The sequence below is a fragment of the Crotalus tigris genome, unplaced genomic scaffold, assembly GCF_016545835.1.
Source record: "Crotalus tigris isolate CLP2741 ecotype Arizona unplaced genomic scaffold, ASM1654583v1 scf7180000024297.1652928, whole genome shotgun sequence".
Classification (NCBI taxonomy): domain Eukaryota; kingdom Metazoa; phylum Chordata; class Lepidosauria; order Squamata; family Viperidae; genus Crotalus; species Crotalus tigris.
Window position 1 is genome coordinate 1,270,937 of NW_024100470.1, and position 19,082 is coordinate 1,290,018.

The 19,082-nt window shown below is 36.0% G+C and overlaps 1 protein-coding gene across 1 annotated transcript; it reads right to left on the reverse strand.

Annotated features, from left to right (window-relative positions):
- Positions 1 to 241: 241 nt before the first annotated feature.
- Positions 242 to 14,587, reverse strand: LOC120299472 (vomeronasal type-2 receptor 26-like; the record flags this gene model as incomplete). Its single annotated transcript, XM_039324326.1, has 8 exons — positions 14,583 to 14,587; positions 9,116 to 9,292; positions 7,736 to 8,027; positions 6,218 to 7,066; positions 4,899 to 5,126; positions 4,150 to 4,276; positions 2,891 to 3,781; positions 242 to 264 (listed from the first exon to the last, which is right to left on the reverse strand). Coding segments are annotated over exons 1-8 (2,592 nt in total), but the record flags the coding sequence as incomplete, so codon positions are not given.
- Between the last annotated feature and the right edge of the window lie 4,495 nt (positions 14,588 to 19,082).

The following is a 19,082-nucleotide window of genomic DNA, read 5'->3' on the forward strand; positions in this document are numbered from 1 at the left end:
GGCGAACCTTTTAGAGACCGAGTGCCCTAACTGCAACCCAAAAACCACTTATGCATCGTTGGGTGCCAGGTGGGTGTGGCCCATTGGCTGGGTGTGGTCAATTGGCTGGGTTTGGCCTATTGGGTGGGCATGGCTGTGGTGATAACGGTAGACTAGGTGGGACTAAACTGTTCAATCAATCAATTCCAACTTTGCAAGATCTTTTTTGAGAAGTTGAAATTGACTGATTGATTGAACCTTTTTTTTTTTTTTGCACACAGCGGCAGAGGCCTAAAGCGAAAAGATTTTATAAAACCCAGCTGAAGGCCTATGACTGGGGCAACGGTGCCCATGCCCACAGAGAAGGCTCTGAGTGCCACCTCCGGCACCCATGCCACAGGTTTGCCATCACTGACCTAGAATATCTTAGGATATATGTACAGTAGTAGGTAAGAAAGTTATAGCTTTAATTTGGCAACATTCTGTCCCTTAGATATAAGCTAATATAGGATTGAATTCAATTTGATCTCACTATCTGATCCCTGGGCTTGGACCAGACAGGGAAAGATATTTGAAAAGTGAATATATGCTCTTTTAAAATTATATTAGTGAATGTGGCTGAATCAGGGTTACTAGCTATACCATCTGTATATGAAAGTTATTATTCCATGTAAAGTCTCTACAAAATAGTTAGTTTGGGAGAGTGGTGAATGAACCAGGCCAAAACTCTGATGATCATGGAGTTTCATCCTGTCTTAGGCACAAAACTGCTGGTTGACCTTGAGCCAGTGGCTCTCTCAGCCCTATGGGGAAGGCAATAGTAAATTACTTTTTAAAGCCTTACCAAGAAACCTGAATGGACTTTTGCAGCCATTACCATGAATCAAGAATGATTTGAAGACACATAAACAATAAATAAACTATCTAAAGCAGTTCTCCCCAACCTGTGGGCCATAGCCCACTACTGGGCTGTGACCTAATCACCACCAGGCTGCATGAACATATGGTCCTACTCACATGCATGGCCCCGCTTGTATGAGCAGCACTGTGAGCATCAGGAGTGTTCATGATCTCACTTGAGCGAGCATCATTAGGGGTGTTCACAGTCCCATTCATGCTAGCTTCATTGTCGGTGCTCATGGCCCCACTCACATGAGCCTCATTGTGACCATTCATGGCCCTACTCATACAAGTGTCATCATGAGTGCTTGCAGTCCCACTTGCACAAGCCTAGTTGGGAGGGTTCTAACCGCACTTGCATGACATTCACCACGAATATCACCAGTGCTTGCATGTAGCCATTCACACTCAAATGCACCTGCCCTGCCCACAAAATCATCCCCTTCCCCCCCACTCTGGGCCACCAACCTAGGAAAGATTGGGAAACTTTGATTTAGAAGATACAGGAGTTCCAAACTTCAAGGAGTTTTAGTACCCAGGACCTGGGAATGGTATGTTAACTCCTGTGATGACCAGGGCCCCAAACGGTGGCAAAGCAATCAGCTGGAAAGAGCAATAGTCTTTTTAATCACTGCCAATATTCACCCAAAAGCCCCCACATATGGTGGCACAACTTCAAACAAAAGAGCCAGGGAAGTTTACACTGTTCTCAAGGCAAGACAGATAACAAGAAAACGTAGAGTCCTTTTAACTCTCAGCTGTGAACTGCAAACTGCAGACTGCATGGTATGTTAACTCCTTCTCAAAGTGTTCTGTTTGCAAAACCTTCCTATTGGGCATCAATGAACTAGTCAAATGGGGAGGGGGCTAAGGTTTTAAAACAATGTAACATTTTTTGGGGGGGGATTTCGTCAGATCTGGCCTTGCTTTCACTGCATCCAGTTGTCTCTAATAAAAGAGCCTTGCAACCTTCTGATGGAGTCAAGCATCTTTCTTTCCTGGAGAACCAGCTGGGGCAGGGCTGACAATCAATTTCAAGGAATGATTGTAAGCCACTTTTGGAAGACTGAGAACTTTACTATTTTTCCTGCTAATCATTTCAGACTGCTAAATGGTTGATCTTCCATGTTCATTTAAGTGTTCTTGATAATCCTGGATAAGAGGTTTGGATTTGGATTTGTTTTGTTTTTGTTTTTTGCTTATTTTAAAGTATTTTATTTTTGCAAACTTGTAATAAAAGATCGGATCCAATTCTTTTTGCTACTGGAGACGCAGATTTAATTTTGGAGTGTCAATTTCCTGGATCCTGACTCATTGTACTAGGTATATGGTCTACTTTTGCTAGATCCTTTGCACATGGAGCAAGCAAAACTACAAAAAGACTGACTATTTCAAACACAGATATGACATTATTCATTCTTAAAGAATAAAGCTAATAGGTGAAAACTACAAACACTGAATTGAAGCATATTTTTTCTTACATCCTTATTTTCCAATTTGTTTCTTACAAAATTTGACAAAGTTCAAGAATGTCAGTGTTTTGCAGAAATTCCATGGACATTGCTTTGGCTTCCTTTTTAAACAAACTTTAAATTTCTTAATATTATATTAAAAAATAGAACCATACTCTCAGTAATACTTAAATAAAAATGTTGCTTTCATTTCATATTTTATTCTTGAAATATGTTAAATAGGTAGAATTTGCTATAGTGTCACTGCTTCAATAAATAAATGAAAAATGAATGAATAAATGACATTTCAACTGAAGATAAAAGAGATATTATCTTCTTACAGGTATTTGGCTTTTGATCAGCAGACATTTCAAGAACTGAACAAAAATCCCACAGACATACTGTTGTTTGTTTTTCAGGAAATTAACTGAAAATATAGGGGAGAGAAATTATATAATGAACACACAGCCTTATAAAATACAAGATGGTTACTTGAAAAAGAAATATTTTTTAACGTAAACTGTTTTACTTATGGCTAACGTTAATTCTTTAGTTTCCCCCCCTTCTTATATATTCCTTGTTATTTAAATCAGGTCTCACCAGAATAATATAACATTTTGGGAAGAAGATGAAAGCCAGTAACCCCCCACTGGAACACAAAATGGAGAAGATCTCTACAGCCACCATATATTTCCCCTTTGTGCTCAAATAGGTTGGAACAAAGGACAGCCAGACGCTGCAAAAGACCAACATGCTGAAAGTGATAAATTTGGCTTCATTAAACATATCTGGCAACTTCCTGACCAGGAAAGCCACTATGAAGCTGATAATTGCCAAGAAACCCATAAAACCAAGGACACAGTAGAACATGACAGCTGACCCTTCCTTACATATCAGTACAATTTCCTTTGGCATGGAATACATGTCAGCATCTAAGAATGGGGGAGAGGTTGATAGCCATACAATACAAATAATGGTTTGAACAAAGGAACAGGAAAGAACCATAGAAACAGCCAGTCTGTTTCCCATCCATTTTCTAATTCTGGACCCTGGCTTGGTAGCCATGAAAGCTAGAATTACAATGATAGTCTTTGCCAAAATGCTAGAAACTGCCACAGAGAATATAATGCCAAAAGTAACTTGCTGAAGAAGACATGTCCATTGATGAGGCCGACCAATAAAAAGCAAAACACAGAGAAATGAGAGCAGGAGGGAGATGAGAAGAATGTAGGTGAGGGTCTCATTGTTGGCTTTCACAATAGGGGTATCATGGTGTTTAATGAAAAGCCAGAGCAACAAAATAGTGATGATAGAAAAAGTATTAATAAAGCTGATAAAAATATTCCCCAGTGTTTCTTCATAGGACAAAAATGTTACAGATTTGGGAAGGCAGAAGTTTTGTTCCTCATTTGGATAATGATCTTGTGGACAATGAAAGCAGTTGTCCATATCTGCAGGGAAAGAGAACCAGGCTTCTATTCTATCAACAACTTTCATGAAAATGATACTGAAATAATGAAATCTGGTTAGTTATTTATCCATATAGACAATTGCATGATGGGCAACCAACAGGTGGTAGTTGTGGCTAGGAGAGCCTTTGCACACCTACTGATGATGCACCCATTCCTTACTTATTTATCTTATGGATACTTTTATTATTTTAATATTTTCTAAATTATTTAAATTGTTTTATAATTTTACAGTTGTAAGCCTTCCACTTGGTTGAGTTGGGTGTCTATCAAATTAAATCAATTATTTAATAAACCTGAGTACCACAGACAACAAGTTAACAAATATTCCTCTATAAGTTATCACTTACCCTTCTGATTAGAAATCTTTCCTCCTGGACAAGGAAGACAATCATAGCAGCAAAATGGTTTCCCTTCCTTTTTGGCCTTCCTGTAACCTGGATGACAATTGCCATTGCAAAGAGAAAGAGGCTTTGTCTACAGATAAAAGAAAGAAATTTTCCATTCTGCAAATGTGCATACCTACAATTAACCATAGTGTCCTGTACTTGTATAGATGAATTATTCAGAATGAATTCAAATGAGCCACATTTTTTTAAAAAAGTAACGATGTATATCTGCACCAATCAAATGCTATTTAAATATCATATTTTGAATTCACTAGCATTTCTCAGTGATATTTTATTATTGATTTTCCTCTTACAAGTTTACAATTAAAAATATTTCAATTGTAGATAATAACTCAAATGAATGAATATACCTCCCAAATATATGTAGTCATGATTTTGGATGAAAACCATGGTATAAATGAATGCAATTGAATAAACATGACATTCACACATAGACACATTAAGCATGAAGATGTAACGTGCTGTTCCTGAAATATATGATTATTGTATATTGATACTCTGTGTAAAAGGAAATATTTGATCATGTTGTGTTTTGTTGGATTCTTTCTCCTATAGTAGAGCAGAAGTGGAGGAGAAAAATTATATTTTCAGACACCTTTCTCAGGTAGTTGAAGAACAGTTACTCCAACAAATCATTTTCTTAAAACTTTATAATTCTTGAATAGAACTCAAAGAGTTACAAAACCTACCTGATTAAACTGCTTTGGCCAGATTATGGTTTCCTCTGAAATAGTAAACATTTTTTCTTTGAGAGACAAGGGTTGTATGTCTCCAACTTTGACTCTAAGGAAGGAAAGGTTGGGGAATGTTACCCAGTTGATAATATCAAATCCAGTTTCCATTTCTCCATTTTCATTGAAGAAAACTTTTTCTCCAACACTGTTGTTAAATGAGATGATTTTCACAAAGTGGTTGAGCTGAAGAGGGGATATGAGATGCAATTCATCAGGGTATATTTAATAACATTGCTCTTTTCCATTTAAGTTTGCTTCATGTATAACAAACAGACACAGGCAAAAGAGGAATTAGAATAGGGTTCTAGAGAAAAAGGAGAAATTAGGATGAATACATTTTTGAGAAGGCCTCAAGTTTTTGTTTTCTTGATACATGTTGATATGCAATCGCATGCATATCCCTAATTAGATGTGAATTGTGCCTGTATGGATAGATCTCAATTCATAGGAACTCTCAGGCAAATAGTCTATCAGAGCTTTTAGTGAAGCTGTATGAGTGACTGTCTTTCCACAATTTGTTTTACAACCCTATGATCCACAATTGTCAAATTTGCCATGTCCCGTGATGTGTTGTGATATATCGCAACTTTTTTTGCATTGCTAGAGCTGCGGTGGGCTTGGTCTCTGCATGATGCAACTGGCCTGTGGGCCAGCAGTTTGACACCCCTGCTATAATCCCATAATATTGTGTAGAGCTGAGCATTTAGAGGTTGGATGCCCTTCCGGACACCACATGGAGTTCACAGTAGAGTGTGTGTGTGTGTATGTGTTTGTGTGTGTGTGTGTGTGTGTTTGCCCTAGGAGAGAAACATCTGCTGCTTCCTAGCATTGAACTCTCACCTTTTCAAGGCCACTCATCAGTCTTTCCACAACTGATCCATCATATTTCTAAATGTAAAATTGAAGTTGTTTGGAACCTACAAAAATCACTAGTACACTCTCCCTGGAACAGTCATGGAAAAGTTAAATAAAAATGTATTTATTAGGTAATATTGGGTTTCAGCGATTGGTGACATGGTCCAGACAACAGATTTCCTGATGTTTCACCAGCAATTGCTATAAAGTAGACCAACTTGCCTCTGAATATTTGCACCACATTTGTTCCCATTCCCACTCAGCACATATATACTTTTGAAATTTTAAACCATATGAGCTGCTTAAAAATGGTTCCTGTCACAAAGGAAATATAACACAAACAATATTTTATGTTTGTTATAGAATGTCACCCATGAGACACACTGACCTAATGGAAATCAGTTTGTCTAAGACATTACCTCCCATAGATGTTGAACCAGCAAGCTGTGGATTGCTTCATGTACACTCTCTGTTTTTCTCATTTGAAATGAAAGCATGTTGTGCAAAGCATATGCCACAGCATAGACTGCATTGTAGATGCTATAGCTATGGGAAGTCATGCTCGTTTCAAAAATAGATGCTGGGAGATTCACCAGTTTCTCCTCACCACTGCAGGAGACCCTTCCTTCCCTGTCCACCATGGACTCAGGAAAGAAACATCCAAAGGCCTCTTCCCAAAAACCCTGAATGAAGCCATCTTCTAATACAAAGATAGCATTTACCAACTGAAGTAAGTAAGTGAATCTTGGGACCTCCTTTGAATGAATTGCCAAGGACAGAGCACCATGAAGCAAGTCTATGTCTTCATTCATTTGAAAGGGGAACGATTGAGCTGTCATAATGTAAACCCTTCCTTTTGCCATTATTGATACATCCTCATATTTTGACAATGTTGAAAACATTCTGAAATATATCATGGTCTCAATTTCACCATAAACAATGGATACATTTGAAATGCTTTTACTTATAGAATTATACCGATTTATTCCCTCTGTCACCATCTTATCAATGTCATTAACTGATGTAATTAATGGGAAACTTTCTATATAATCAAAGCAGATTCCTTTCTGAGAAAATACAGGAAGAGCATCCTGGACAAATCTTTCTCCATTGTTATCATTGTCGTATAGTATCCCAATCCATGTCCACTGGAAATATAATAGTAACTGGAGAATCCCATTATATTGTCTGTGTGCATCTGGAAACATCTGGTGATAGAAAACAGCTTGAGTTTTCCTATTCATCTCAGAAGCAGAACCATAAGTGAACTATAGCATATAAACAAAAACTGTGTTAGAGAATGAATAGCTAGATAAATCTATTATATGTATTCCTATGTGAGTAAAATACCATTTCTTTCTTGCATGAAGGAGATTATGAAGTCAAGTTCCCTAATCTGTAAACTGAATGTGCTGAGAAGCAGATGCCTTGCTATGTAAAATGAGAACATACAATAGAAATGCAAAAAAAAAAGATGCTTTGGAATACAATAAAGATAAATTTTATTGACTTTTTTTCTGTGAACACACTGACACACATTAAAAAATGAAATTCTAATGACCACTCTCAAAAGAAAATAAAGAGAAATAAACCAAGAATCTCCAGCTGAGTGAACTGAGTTAAAAATGAACATGTTGACATTATTTGTGATTAGTTTACTCAGTACAGAATTGCATATTCTGAAAATGAATAATGTAGTGGTTTTGTTTGCATGTTGGAGAATAAAAATAAAAGTTTTGCATACTATTTTACATATTTGTTCATCTCATTAAAGGAAAATCTATGTTCTTCACAGGTTTCAATAAGTGTTCATAGTAATGAGAAAGGCAACTGCTATATTTTTTTTAACCTACTGTAATTGTTCTCAAAAGGATAGAATTTGAACTTAAAGGCTAGATAGATAGATAGATATTTAAGCAATGGGAAGAAAGTCTTACTTGTGGAATCTTGTAAATAGACAGGATAGCTGCCATGTGGATACAGACTTCAGAATTAGGTCCTCCAATGACTGACACTAGATTGTTTTCTGTTTCACACTTGTAGTTAGGGATTAGCTTGCCTTGTGTTGAGAATATTTCCATTGAGGCATGATATGTCCAGCTTGCAATAAAATTGCTGTTATAGATATGGGAGCCCAGAGTGAGGTTGGGCAAAATCTGGGGATTTTCATTGATCTCCTTTATAGCAAATGCCAAAGACAAAATGTGTTGGTAGAGCTGAGTCACCACCCTGAAATGAAAATTACGCATTGATTTGAGCTTGTTAGTTTCAGCAAAAGAGCTACAGAACTTTCATTCAATTCATAGCTTTAAACATATTGTACTCAAAGCTTCCATTTGATGAATACTAATGAATGGTGTTAAATAAAATATATCTATTTTGGTTTTCACCACATAGAAATGATACTACTTTAAAAGATACTGTTTAATATTAGAAAATATCCAAGAGTGCAAGCATACAATTAATTACATACACAATTCAATACCAGTCACATTATTGTCTTTGCATCTACTGATGCAATTATCTCTAAATTCCACAGCACCATTTTGCATGTATAGAAAAAAATAAATTATAAATTCAGGGGTTACCTCCACCAGATTGTTCTCTCCCACACTCTTTAATTTAGTTTATTGATTAAAATTTAACCTCATAATTCTCAAGATTGCATCTAAACAAGGTTTTTCACATCCATAGATGTCTTCCAAAATTGAAATAACTAAGCAGTATATTATCATTACTAATTGGAGTTCTGGGAAATTAGTGGCAATCAATTCAACTGTTGATATTCATTTTAGAAACAGTGAAAATCAGAATTTTAAGTCTGAGTATAAATGACTAAATATTTTTAAGAAAATGGGAAAACTTTATCTTCAGAAATGTACACGTATTTCATTACTCAGAACAAATTTATTTAGCTGTGCAATTGAATTTATTCCAATTCTTTTTAAGGAATAGGAAAATCCTGAAATAAAACAGGATTCTTCATTAGTAAAAAAAAAAATAATGTAGGAAAGATTTTAATTCAAAAAAATAGGAAATACCTTTATGACTGTCCTTGGTGAAATTTAATTAAAAATAAATATTTGATCTGCCAAAATCATGAATTCAGAATCATAAACTTATCCATATGAATCAGATTAAGCAGAACTGTTTACTACCAATGCATTATTAATGGAAATCCTAATGGACATAATTAACATCCAAGACATCCTTAAACAATTTCAGTCTTTATGGACAAAGGGATATACAATGCAGCCCCAGCCCCAAACATCAAATTCATTTCTGAATAATTAGTTTTAGATACATGAGCATCTTACTCAGTATCATAGAAAAGTTCAGTAGAAGGCTTTTCATGAAAGTGTATTGTGTTTGAAAATATATAGATTTGAGACAAAATACCAGCAATAATGACATCTCCTGATTGATAGTATTTATGAAGAATTGGAACAGGATCACCAACAATGCAATTTGTGTTAGGAATCTCTGAAACTACCCTGAACAATAGCGTTAAGACCAATACAGAAAGCTTCATTAATTTGCATGATAGAATTTCTTCTTTGCAGTCTTTCATTTGTCCTATTTTTTTCTTGTAATAGATTCTCGGCTGAATAGCACAGCCTAACTTGAATGACCACTCGGCTCTTTTATAGCACCAACCAAGAGCACTAAATAATAATACCAACAAATATATATATACTGTATTCTGCTTCTTTACATTGTAGAGCAAATAATGACAAAGTGCTTCTATCTTGGGTTTTAGTTTCACTGGTGGTTAACAAAGCACCCTTGAGACTTGGAGGTGAAATGAAAGTAATTGTGGCTAATTGCCAGAAAAACAACTATCTGCTCAGAATCACAAGTTCTGTGAGATATAGAATAGAATTCTTTAATGGCCAAGCGTGATTGGACACACAAGGAATTTGTCTTCAGTGCATAGGCTCTCAGTGTATATACAAACAACAAGTGATAGATCATAGATAATAAATCATAGTTAAAACCATTAATCATAATTAAGCATTAATAAATACTTAATCATAATTATTTATTAATCATAAGATATAAACAAGTAATAAATCACAAGATACCAGTAGAAAGATAAGAAGTATGAGAAGATGAGAAGGTTACTACATGAATAAATATATTTTGGCCTAATTAGGTGTTCACCAGAGTGATGAAATATATCACAGAGTGCTTTAATCATAGAGTCAAAGTATCACAGGAATCTATTCACCATCTTTCATCAAAAGACATCTCCATCCATGCTCCCTGGATTAGCAAAAGGCCCAAAGGTCCTTAAAAATAAATAGATAGATAGATAGATAGATAGATAGATAGATAGATAGATAGATAGATAGATAGATAGATAGATAGATATACAAGGTATTACATAGTGTTCCATATCAGTCTTTGGAGGTTTTTATTTCTTTTCAGTGGGATTGGATTGAAACTAGAATCTTTCATCATCTAAATTATGACAAAAATAACACATTGAGCTCCAACTGTCAGCTATAGCCACTAGAAAATCAAGCATATAGTCTACAAGGAATTGGATAATATAGCCAGAATTTCAGCTTTAACCTTAAAAAAAAACCCAGGACATTTCTCATTATTTAGAATTCATTTGCTGTTTTTAATCTGCATACTATTAAACTGTATTAGTAATCTGATCCTCAGTTTATGCTATAGCTCTTTGTGTTACTGGGTTCAGTTAAAAGAAAGGAAATACCGGTACTTTGTGGAAAACATATCTATCTCAGGATTGGATTATCTGAGCTTCTTCCTTTTCCTGCAAATAAAGATTTGGACACTCTGTCTTCAGTCTTATATTCAGAACTTGAAAAGCACACATCTAAATCAGGTTGAGCATGGACTATTTTTTTAAGAGATATGTCTGTCTGTTAAGAATGATAATTCTGCAGGAATTGGGTATGTCTAGTCTAGTGAAATGAAGGATTAGGGGAGACATGATAGCAGTGTTTCAAGATTTGAGGGGCTGCCACAAAGAAGAGAGGGTCAACCTATTTTTCAAAGCACCAGAGGTAAGACAAGAAACAATGGATGAAAACCAAACAAGGAGAGAAGCAACCTAAAACTAAAGAGGGATTTCCTAACAGTGAGAAGAATGAACCATTGGAATGGCTTGCCTTCAAAAGTTGTGGGTGCTCCACCACTGGAGGCTTTTAAGAAGAGACTGGGCAGCTATTTGTCTGAAATGGTATAGGATCTCTTGCTCAAGCAGGGGGGTTTATTAGAAGACCCCCAAGATCCCATCCAACTCTGTTATACTATGTTGTATGTGCAATGACTTTTATGTGTAAATAAGCAAAGATCACTTTATTTGGCCATAGCATAGCTCACTTTGCTGTTGCTATAAGCAAACATTAGTCTTTGTATACTTTTAGAAAACATGCTTCAGTAACAAGAACCCTGTAACAAGTGTTGTTTCATCCTGATTATAAATAATATTCCTCTACTAATTGTTTTGATAAATTGGCTGATTTCATCAAGCAATGGTTCCATCTACTCATAAGCAACATTTCATAGGACAAGAGAAATTTCTCTATTCTCTTCAAATCCATTTATCCAAAATTAGAGTAATTTTAGATATGGCAGTCATGTCTGTGTGTATCAGGCAGTTCTGTCAAAAATAATGTAATTTCTTTCCCTACAAAAAAGGGATGTTAATGACCTCAAATTACTCCTAGAGCTCAAGCTAGAATCACTTTTGATTTTTTCCAAGTTAGCAAATGTGAGGCATCATTCTTGCCTTGGATTAGATTGCAAGCTAAAACAGAAAAGTTTCCAGACTTTCCCTACTGAATTCTTAGGATTCATCCTGAATCCAATGCAATTTTGTTAACTGAGTTTATGCACTGGTCCTAAAACCCAACTAGTTATTTATAATAACTTACAGTATCTCAACTTTATTCACCAAGACGTTCTTCTGAACTATTTTTAATATAAAAATATTTTAATAAATACCTACTCTTTGCTTCAACCCCTCCCCAAGGTGTCTCTATTTTAATTGGAGTGCATATAACTGTGTTAACTCTATGTTAGTTTGGGGGTGAGTGGGAACAGAATCGTTCAAACTTTTAAATGTGACAAACATGACAGAGGAAGACAAAGGATGAGGCAACTGGAGGGACAAAACAAAGCAATACCTATCTTCCATTTCTTAGAAGTGAGGAAAGTCACCTTTCCTGCAAAGTAGCCTTGAGAAAATGTCTCATTCAGCCCTTATCAAAGGAAAGAATATTTCAACAGTCTTCTTAATTCTAAATAGTTAGGTTGAAATTCTAAGGAAAGAAATAGAACTTCAGTTAAATCTGTGAATAGGGCATCAGAGTGAACACTTTCTCTTTGGCTACCTTTGGCCTCAGGTATCCTCATGATATGAAAAATCCATCTGAATTTTAGTGTTTTTGTTTATTTAGTGTCTTCCTTTGATTCATGGCAATTTTCAGAACCTTCTTGTCATTAATAGATCCCTCTTGTTTATTTCATGACCAAACACAATGATAAGATAGAATGGAATAAAAGACAACCAAATATTGCAGAAGACCAACATGCTAAAGGTGATAAATTTGGCTCTCTTTAAACTATCAAGTAATTTTTTAGCTAAGAAAGCTGAATGGCCAAGAAACCCATGAAGCCCAAGACATGAGTACAATGGAGCTCAATGTTTTTGTCATTCATTCATTATCTTATTGTCAATCAAGGCCTGGTGACCAACAGAACTGGATTAGCAGCAAAGGTTTGACAATCCCACAAGCCATCAAATGAAACGGATATTGGAGCACTAAGGAAATACATATCTAGGGGCATTTATCAATTTGGAGAATCTGAAGTTTGAAATTAATTAATGACCAGCAATATAAAATTATAATGAATTCAGAAGGAAAGAGATGTAGTTTGACAGTAAGCTGGAATTATATACTGAATATATAGCAGATAATGATTATCACAGCAATGGCATAATGATCGCTATAGCTATAGCCTACTATATCTAAATGGTAGATTGTGAAAAATGGAAGTCATTGTGAATTGAACAGCAATATAAATTATTCTGTTGAATAACAGAGCTGATCCATATTTTATAAAAGCACTTTGCTGTGTATTGTTGAGATACTTTGTTCCAGGATGACAAGGTGATGGACTTTGAGTTGTTTGGCCTCATCCCATTCCAACATATTCTACATTAGTTACCGGGAATAATTTTTCAGGATTAAAAACAATTATCTCTTCATAAGCAAATGCTTGCTGTTCAGTTGAGGTCTGAATAGGATGATAAAGCATTTGGGGGCAAAGATACAACCCAGTAAGCCAGATTGGAAGATAAGATGGAGAAGATCTCCACAGCCACCATATATTTTCCTTTGATACTCAGGTAGCTTGGAACAAAGGACAACCAAACACTGCAGAAGACAAACATGCTGAAGGTGATGAAACTGTCAGGTAATCTCCTAGCTAGAAAAGCTGCAGAAAAGCTGACAATGGCCAAAAAGCCCATAAAAACCAAGACACAGTAAAACATGGTCACTGATCCTTCAATGCATTCTAGTATGATTTCTTGAGATACTGAATGCTTATCAGAATCTGGGTACGGTGGGAATGTCATTAGCCATGTGACACAAATGATGACTTGAACAAGAGAGCAGGAAAGTACAATGGAGTTCACCATTCTTTTTCCCACCAATCTCCTCATTTCGGACTCAGGCTTGGTGGCCATGAATGCTAGGACAACCTCTATGGTTTTGGCCAATAAACAGGAAACTGCCACTGAGAAGGTAATACCAAAAACTGGTTGTCGAAGAAGAAATACAACTTCATTTGGTCTCCGAATAAATAACAAAACACATAGGAAAGAGAATAAAAGGAAGATGAGGATAATGTATGTAAGATTTCTGTTGTTGGCTTTGACAATGGGAGTGTCCCTGTATTGAATGAAGATCCTGAGCACAGAAGATGTGATGAAAGCAAAAGAAAGAGGACAAACAGCCAGAATGATTCCCAGAGCATCTTCATATGATAAGAAAATTATTACTTTTGGAATGCAGGAATCTCTGTTGTCATGTGGGTATTCATCTTTAGGACACTGAGAACAAACATCTTTATCTAAAACCAATCAGCAAAAATCAATTTATAATCAGTTCCGCTAATCGATACATTCACAAATCATGTTCTGAAATATGAACATGAAAGTGAGGCAAAAGAAATAAATTAATTAATACAAAGCAATTTAATTATGCTTATAATGGGGTCTGCTATGATACAGGAAATAAACTTAGTTTACCAATATTCCTGGGATCATCTGGGAGGAATAAAATTAATCACACTAACTTATTTTATTTTGCAAATTGTATGCAAGCACACACAGAGATTTTTTAATTGGAAAGGAAGGGATCTCTAATATTGAAACACTCTGATTCAAATATATTTTGGCTAGGGATGGTTGAAAAAGACTGTAGTATTAAAAAGCTCTGATGCAGACATTTTATAATGAATATCAGATACAAGCCTATTAATTTAGTATTAAGGGACCTTTGATTTGACTGCCATTTACTCTGATACTTACAGGTTCTTGCCTAGGAGTGGGGGAAATGTGAGATTCATTTCTCCCTTTAGAGATGTAAAACAATTGGGTGACTTTGGGCCACTCACCCTTTCTCAGCCTCAAGAAAGTATTGGCAATCCATTTCACATATGTTACCAAAAATGTATGAAGCTATGTAGTCAGTAGGAGTAAAGGTGGATTAGAATGATATTGTTTTTAAAACTTACTCCATGCTGGTGAGCAAAGAATCTAGCTATTGAGACCTCAACAAGTAACTCAAAGCCCTTATGTATTTTGTGTTCCATTGTCTCCTTGGATATAGTTCATCGACACTTTCACCCACGTATCCAAAATGCTTATATCTGAATTTAGTGTATCCTTATCAACTAATGCAGCTTTTGTATTTTGAATAATTTGATGTGAGAGAATTGCATACCTGCCCATCAGTTCACATGCTGATTCACTTCCATTATTATTTCTTTCTTTAAAAAAAACCCCTCTGTACATGATATTTCTTACCCTCATCAACTGAAATCTTCCCTTCTGGACATGGAAGGCAATCCTAACAACAAAATGGCTTCCCTTCCTTCTTGGTCTTCCTATAGCCTCTCTGGCAATGATCATTACACAAAGAAATGGGTATGTCTGTTCCAAAAACAATTTTAACATTCAGATGGATAGATAAATATATAGACAGACTTGAGATTTACTTCATACTAGAGAAACATTATTTTAGAGGGAATAAATGACAAGTGCTGATGACATTTACTAGTTTACTACTCAAAGAATAATAAGTTGGCAATTGGCTGTTAGAATCTCCCATATTACTGGAATATTTTTATGTTTACGATAAATATTTGGTCAGTTGATATATTTGCAGCTTTTGTCTTGAACAAATGTCCTTCAATGTAGTTAATCATTGGTTAAAAGTACTATTCAGTCCCTCCACAACAAATGTACAACAAAGAAATAAAAAAACCCTTATGTTTGCTATAAAGATTTCCAAGCATTGGGCACTGCAGTATTCAAAACTCAGTCTACTTCATGATATAATATTTATAGTAAAATATATTTAGTCTTTCAAATAAGTGAAAATATACAACAGAGTTTTATACCCATCAATACATGGGAAATATTTTAAGGTATAAGTCAATGTCTCTAACCTGATTAAAGTTTTCTGGCCACATGATGAGCTCCAAATGAATATTGAAGACTTTCTCTGGAGGAGAAAAGCGATCTATCCTTCCCACTTTTATCTTTGAAAATGAATAGTTTGGAAAAGAGATCCAGTTTAGAATATCAAGTCCACCAATGAATTCTCCATGTCTATCAAAGGAGATCTTTTCACCCACACTGTTGTTGAAGGCAACACTTCTCAGAAAAGGATGAAGCTAAATTGGAGAGAGAAAGGTAGAAATCATAAAGAGAGGGGAAATTTTGTATTTCTGCTAACATTCAATTTGATGTGGAGGAATTAATGCTATTTCTCCATCCTATTTGATCACTAGTTGCTAAACAGAACCACACAACAGTTTCCATTTCAGCTGGAATGAGTTGTGTTTCTTCAAACATGAGAGGATGAGAACATTGTGTACATTTTTGCCTGAGTGTGAACTCAATCTTCTGATTGGTCTTTCAATGAGGCTTTTCCTCCATGAATGGTTTTCATTCCTTGTTCTGCACATCTGTGTGTTTCTTTTGAACTTTCTATAGGAAATAATGTTAACTGAGGGTGCTTTCATTCTTTACTCACAAATTTTCAAATTGTGCTTGTAAGGAATGTGTTGGAATGTGAATCACAGATTGTAGAAATCCTGGTGAGCCATCCTTAGCAATATGTTAATGGCTGTGGTATTCAATCTAATAAGCGGCATCTTGTTTGTAAGAATATTCATTTACCAGAAGGCACTAGACCAGGGGTAGGCAACCTTGGCTCTTTTATGACTCGTGGACTTCAACTACCAGAATTTCTGAGCCAACTGTGCTGGCTCAGGAATTCTGGGAGTTGAAGTCCACAAGTCATAAAAGAGCCAAGGTTGCCTACCCCTGCACTAGACAAACTGTTTCCTAGCTGATGGAAATGTTTTTTGCCTTGTATTGTTTTTCAGTCCTTGTTCATGTATTGTGTGTCTCTTCCATGGAGGCATGGTTTATTTATGGAGTGTATGTGCCAGGCTTTTTTAAATGTATGTGTAGAGAATTACATACTTTTCCTCAAAAATATTTGGCAGATTACTAATTGGCATGTCTGATACATGTCATTGCTTGATACATGTTGCTATGCAATCACATGCATATCCCTAATTAGATGTGAATTGTGCCTGTATGGTTAGATCTCTTCATAGGAACTCTCAGGCAAATAGCCTATCAGAGCTTGCAGTGAAGCTGTATGAGTGACTATATTTCTACAACTCCTGTTTAACAACCCTATAATGCATAAGTGTCAAATTCGCCATGGCATGTGATGTGTTGTGACATATTGCAACTTTTTTTGCATTGCTGGAGGTGCAGTGGGCATGGTCTCTGCATGATGCAACTGGCCCATGAGCCAGCAGTTTGACACCCCTGCTTTGTTGTTGTTGTTAGTTGTGAAGTCATGTCCGACTCATCGCGACCCCGTGGAAAATGTTCCTCCAGGCCTTCCTGTCCTTTTCCATCTTCTGGAGTCCATTTAAGCTCACTGAACCTACTGCTTCAGTGACTCCATCCAGCCACCTCATTTTCTGTCATCTCCTTCTTCTATTGCCCTCAATCTTTCCCAGCATTAGGCTCTTCTCCAGTGCGTCCTTCCTTCTCATTAGGTGGCCAAAGTATTTGAGTTTCAACTTCAGGATCTGGCATTCTAAAGAGCAGTCAGGGTTGATCTCCTCTAGGACTGACCAATTTGATCGCCTTGCAGTCCAGGGGACTCACAGGAGTCTTTTCCAGCATCATAGTTCAAAGGCCTCAATTTTGGGGGCTCAACCTTTCTTATGGTCCAACTTTCACAGCCATATATTGCCACTGGGAAAACCATGGCCTTGACTATAGTTTTGTTGGCATAGTGATGTTTCTGTTTTTTAATATGCTGTCTAGATTTGCCATAGCTTTCTATAGCATCTTCTAATTTCTTGGCTGCAGTCCCCATCTGCGGTGATCTTCTTAATTCTGTGTAGAATCAAGAATTATTTGAAGACACATAAACAATAAATACACTATCTAAAGCAGGTGTCTACTCACACAAGTGTCATCATGGGTGCTTTCAGTCCCACTTGCACGAGCCTAGTTGTCAGTGCTTATAGCCGCACTCACATTACGGTCAACACGAACATCGCCAGGGCTTGTGTGCAGGCACACAAACTCACATGCACCTGCCCTGCCACAAAATCATCCCCTCTTTCCCCCCTTCCCCCACTCTGGGCCACCAAAATGGAAAGATTGGGAGACTTTGATTTAGAAGATACAGGAGTTCCAATCTTCAAGGAGTTTTAGCACCCACGACCTGGAAATGGTATGTTAACTCCTTCTCAAAGTGTTCTGTTCGCAAAACCTTCCTGTTGGGCATCAATGAACTAGTCAAATGGGGAGGGGGCTAAGTTTTTAAAACAATGATACATTTTTTTGGGATTTCCTCAGATTTGGCCTTGCTTTCACTGCATCCAGTTGTCTCTAATAAAAGAGCCTTGCAACCTTCTGATGGAGTCAAGCATCTTTCTTTCCTGGAGAACCAGTTGGGGCAGGGCTGACAATCAATTTCAAGGAATGATTGTAAGCCAGTTTTGGAAGACTGAGAACTTTACTAATTTTCCTGCTAATCATTTCAGACTGCTAAATGGTTGATATTCCATGTTCCTTTAAGTGTTCTTGATAATCCTGGATAAGAGGTTTGGGTTGGGGTTTGTTTTGTTTTTGTTTTTTGCTTCTTTTAAAGTATTTTATTTTTGGAGACTTGTAATAAATGATCGGATCCAATTCTTTTTGCTGCTGGAGATGCAGTTTTAATTTTGGAGTGTCAATTTCCTGGATCCTGACTGATTCTACTAAGTATATGGTCTACTTTTGCTAGATCCTTTGCACACGGAGCAAGCAAAACTTCAAAAAGACTGACTATTTCAAACACCGATATGACATTATTCATTCTTAAAGAATATAGCTAATAGGGGAAAACTATAACTGTAACTAAAACTATAACAACTGAATTGAAGCATATTTTTTCTTACATCCTTATTTTCCAATTTGTTTCTTACAAAATTTGACAAAGTTCAAGAATGTCAGTGTTTTGCAGAAATTCCATGGACATTGCTTTGGCTTAGTTTTTAAAGAAACTTTAAATTTCTTAATATTATATTAAAAAATAGAACTATACTTGTCAACGATACTTAAATAAAAATGTTGCTTTCATTTCATATTTTATTCTTGAAATATGTTGAATAGGTAGAATTTGCTATAGTGTCGCTGCTTCAATAAATAAATGAAAAATCAATGAATGAATGAACGAATTACATTTCAACTGAAGATAAAAAAGATATTATCTTCTTACAGGTATTTGGCTTTTGATCAGCAGACATTTCAAGAACTGAACAAAAATCCCACAGACATACTGTTGTTTGTTTTTCAAGAAATTAACTGAAAATATAGGGGAGAGAAATTATATAATGAGAACATAGCCTTATAAAATACAAGATGATTACTTGAAAAAGAAATATTTTTAACGTAAACTGTTTTACTTATGGCTAACGTTAAATTCT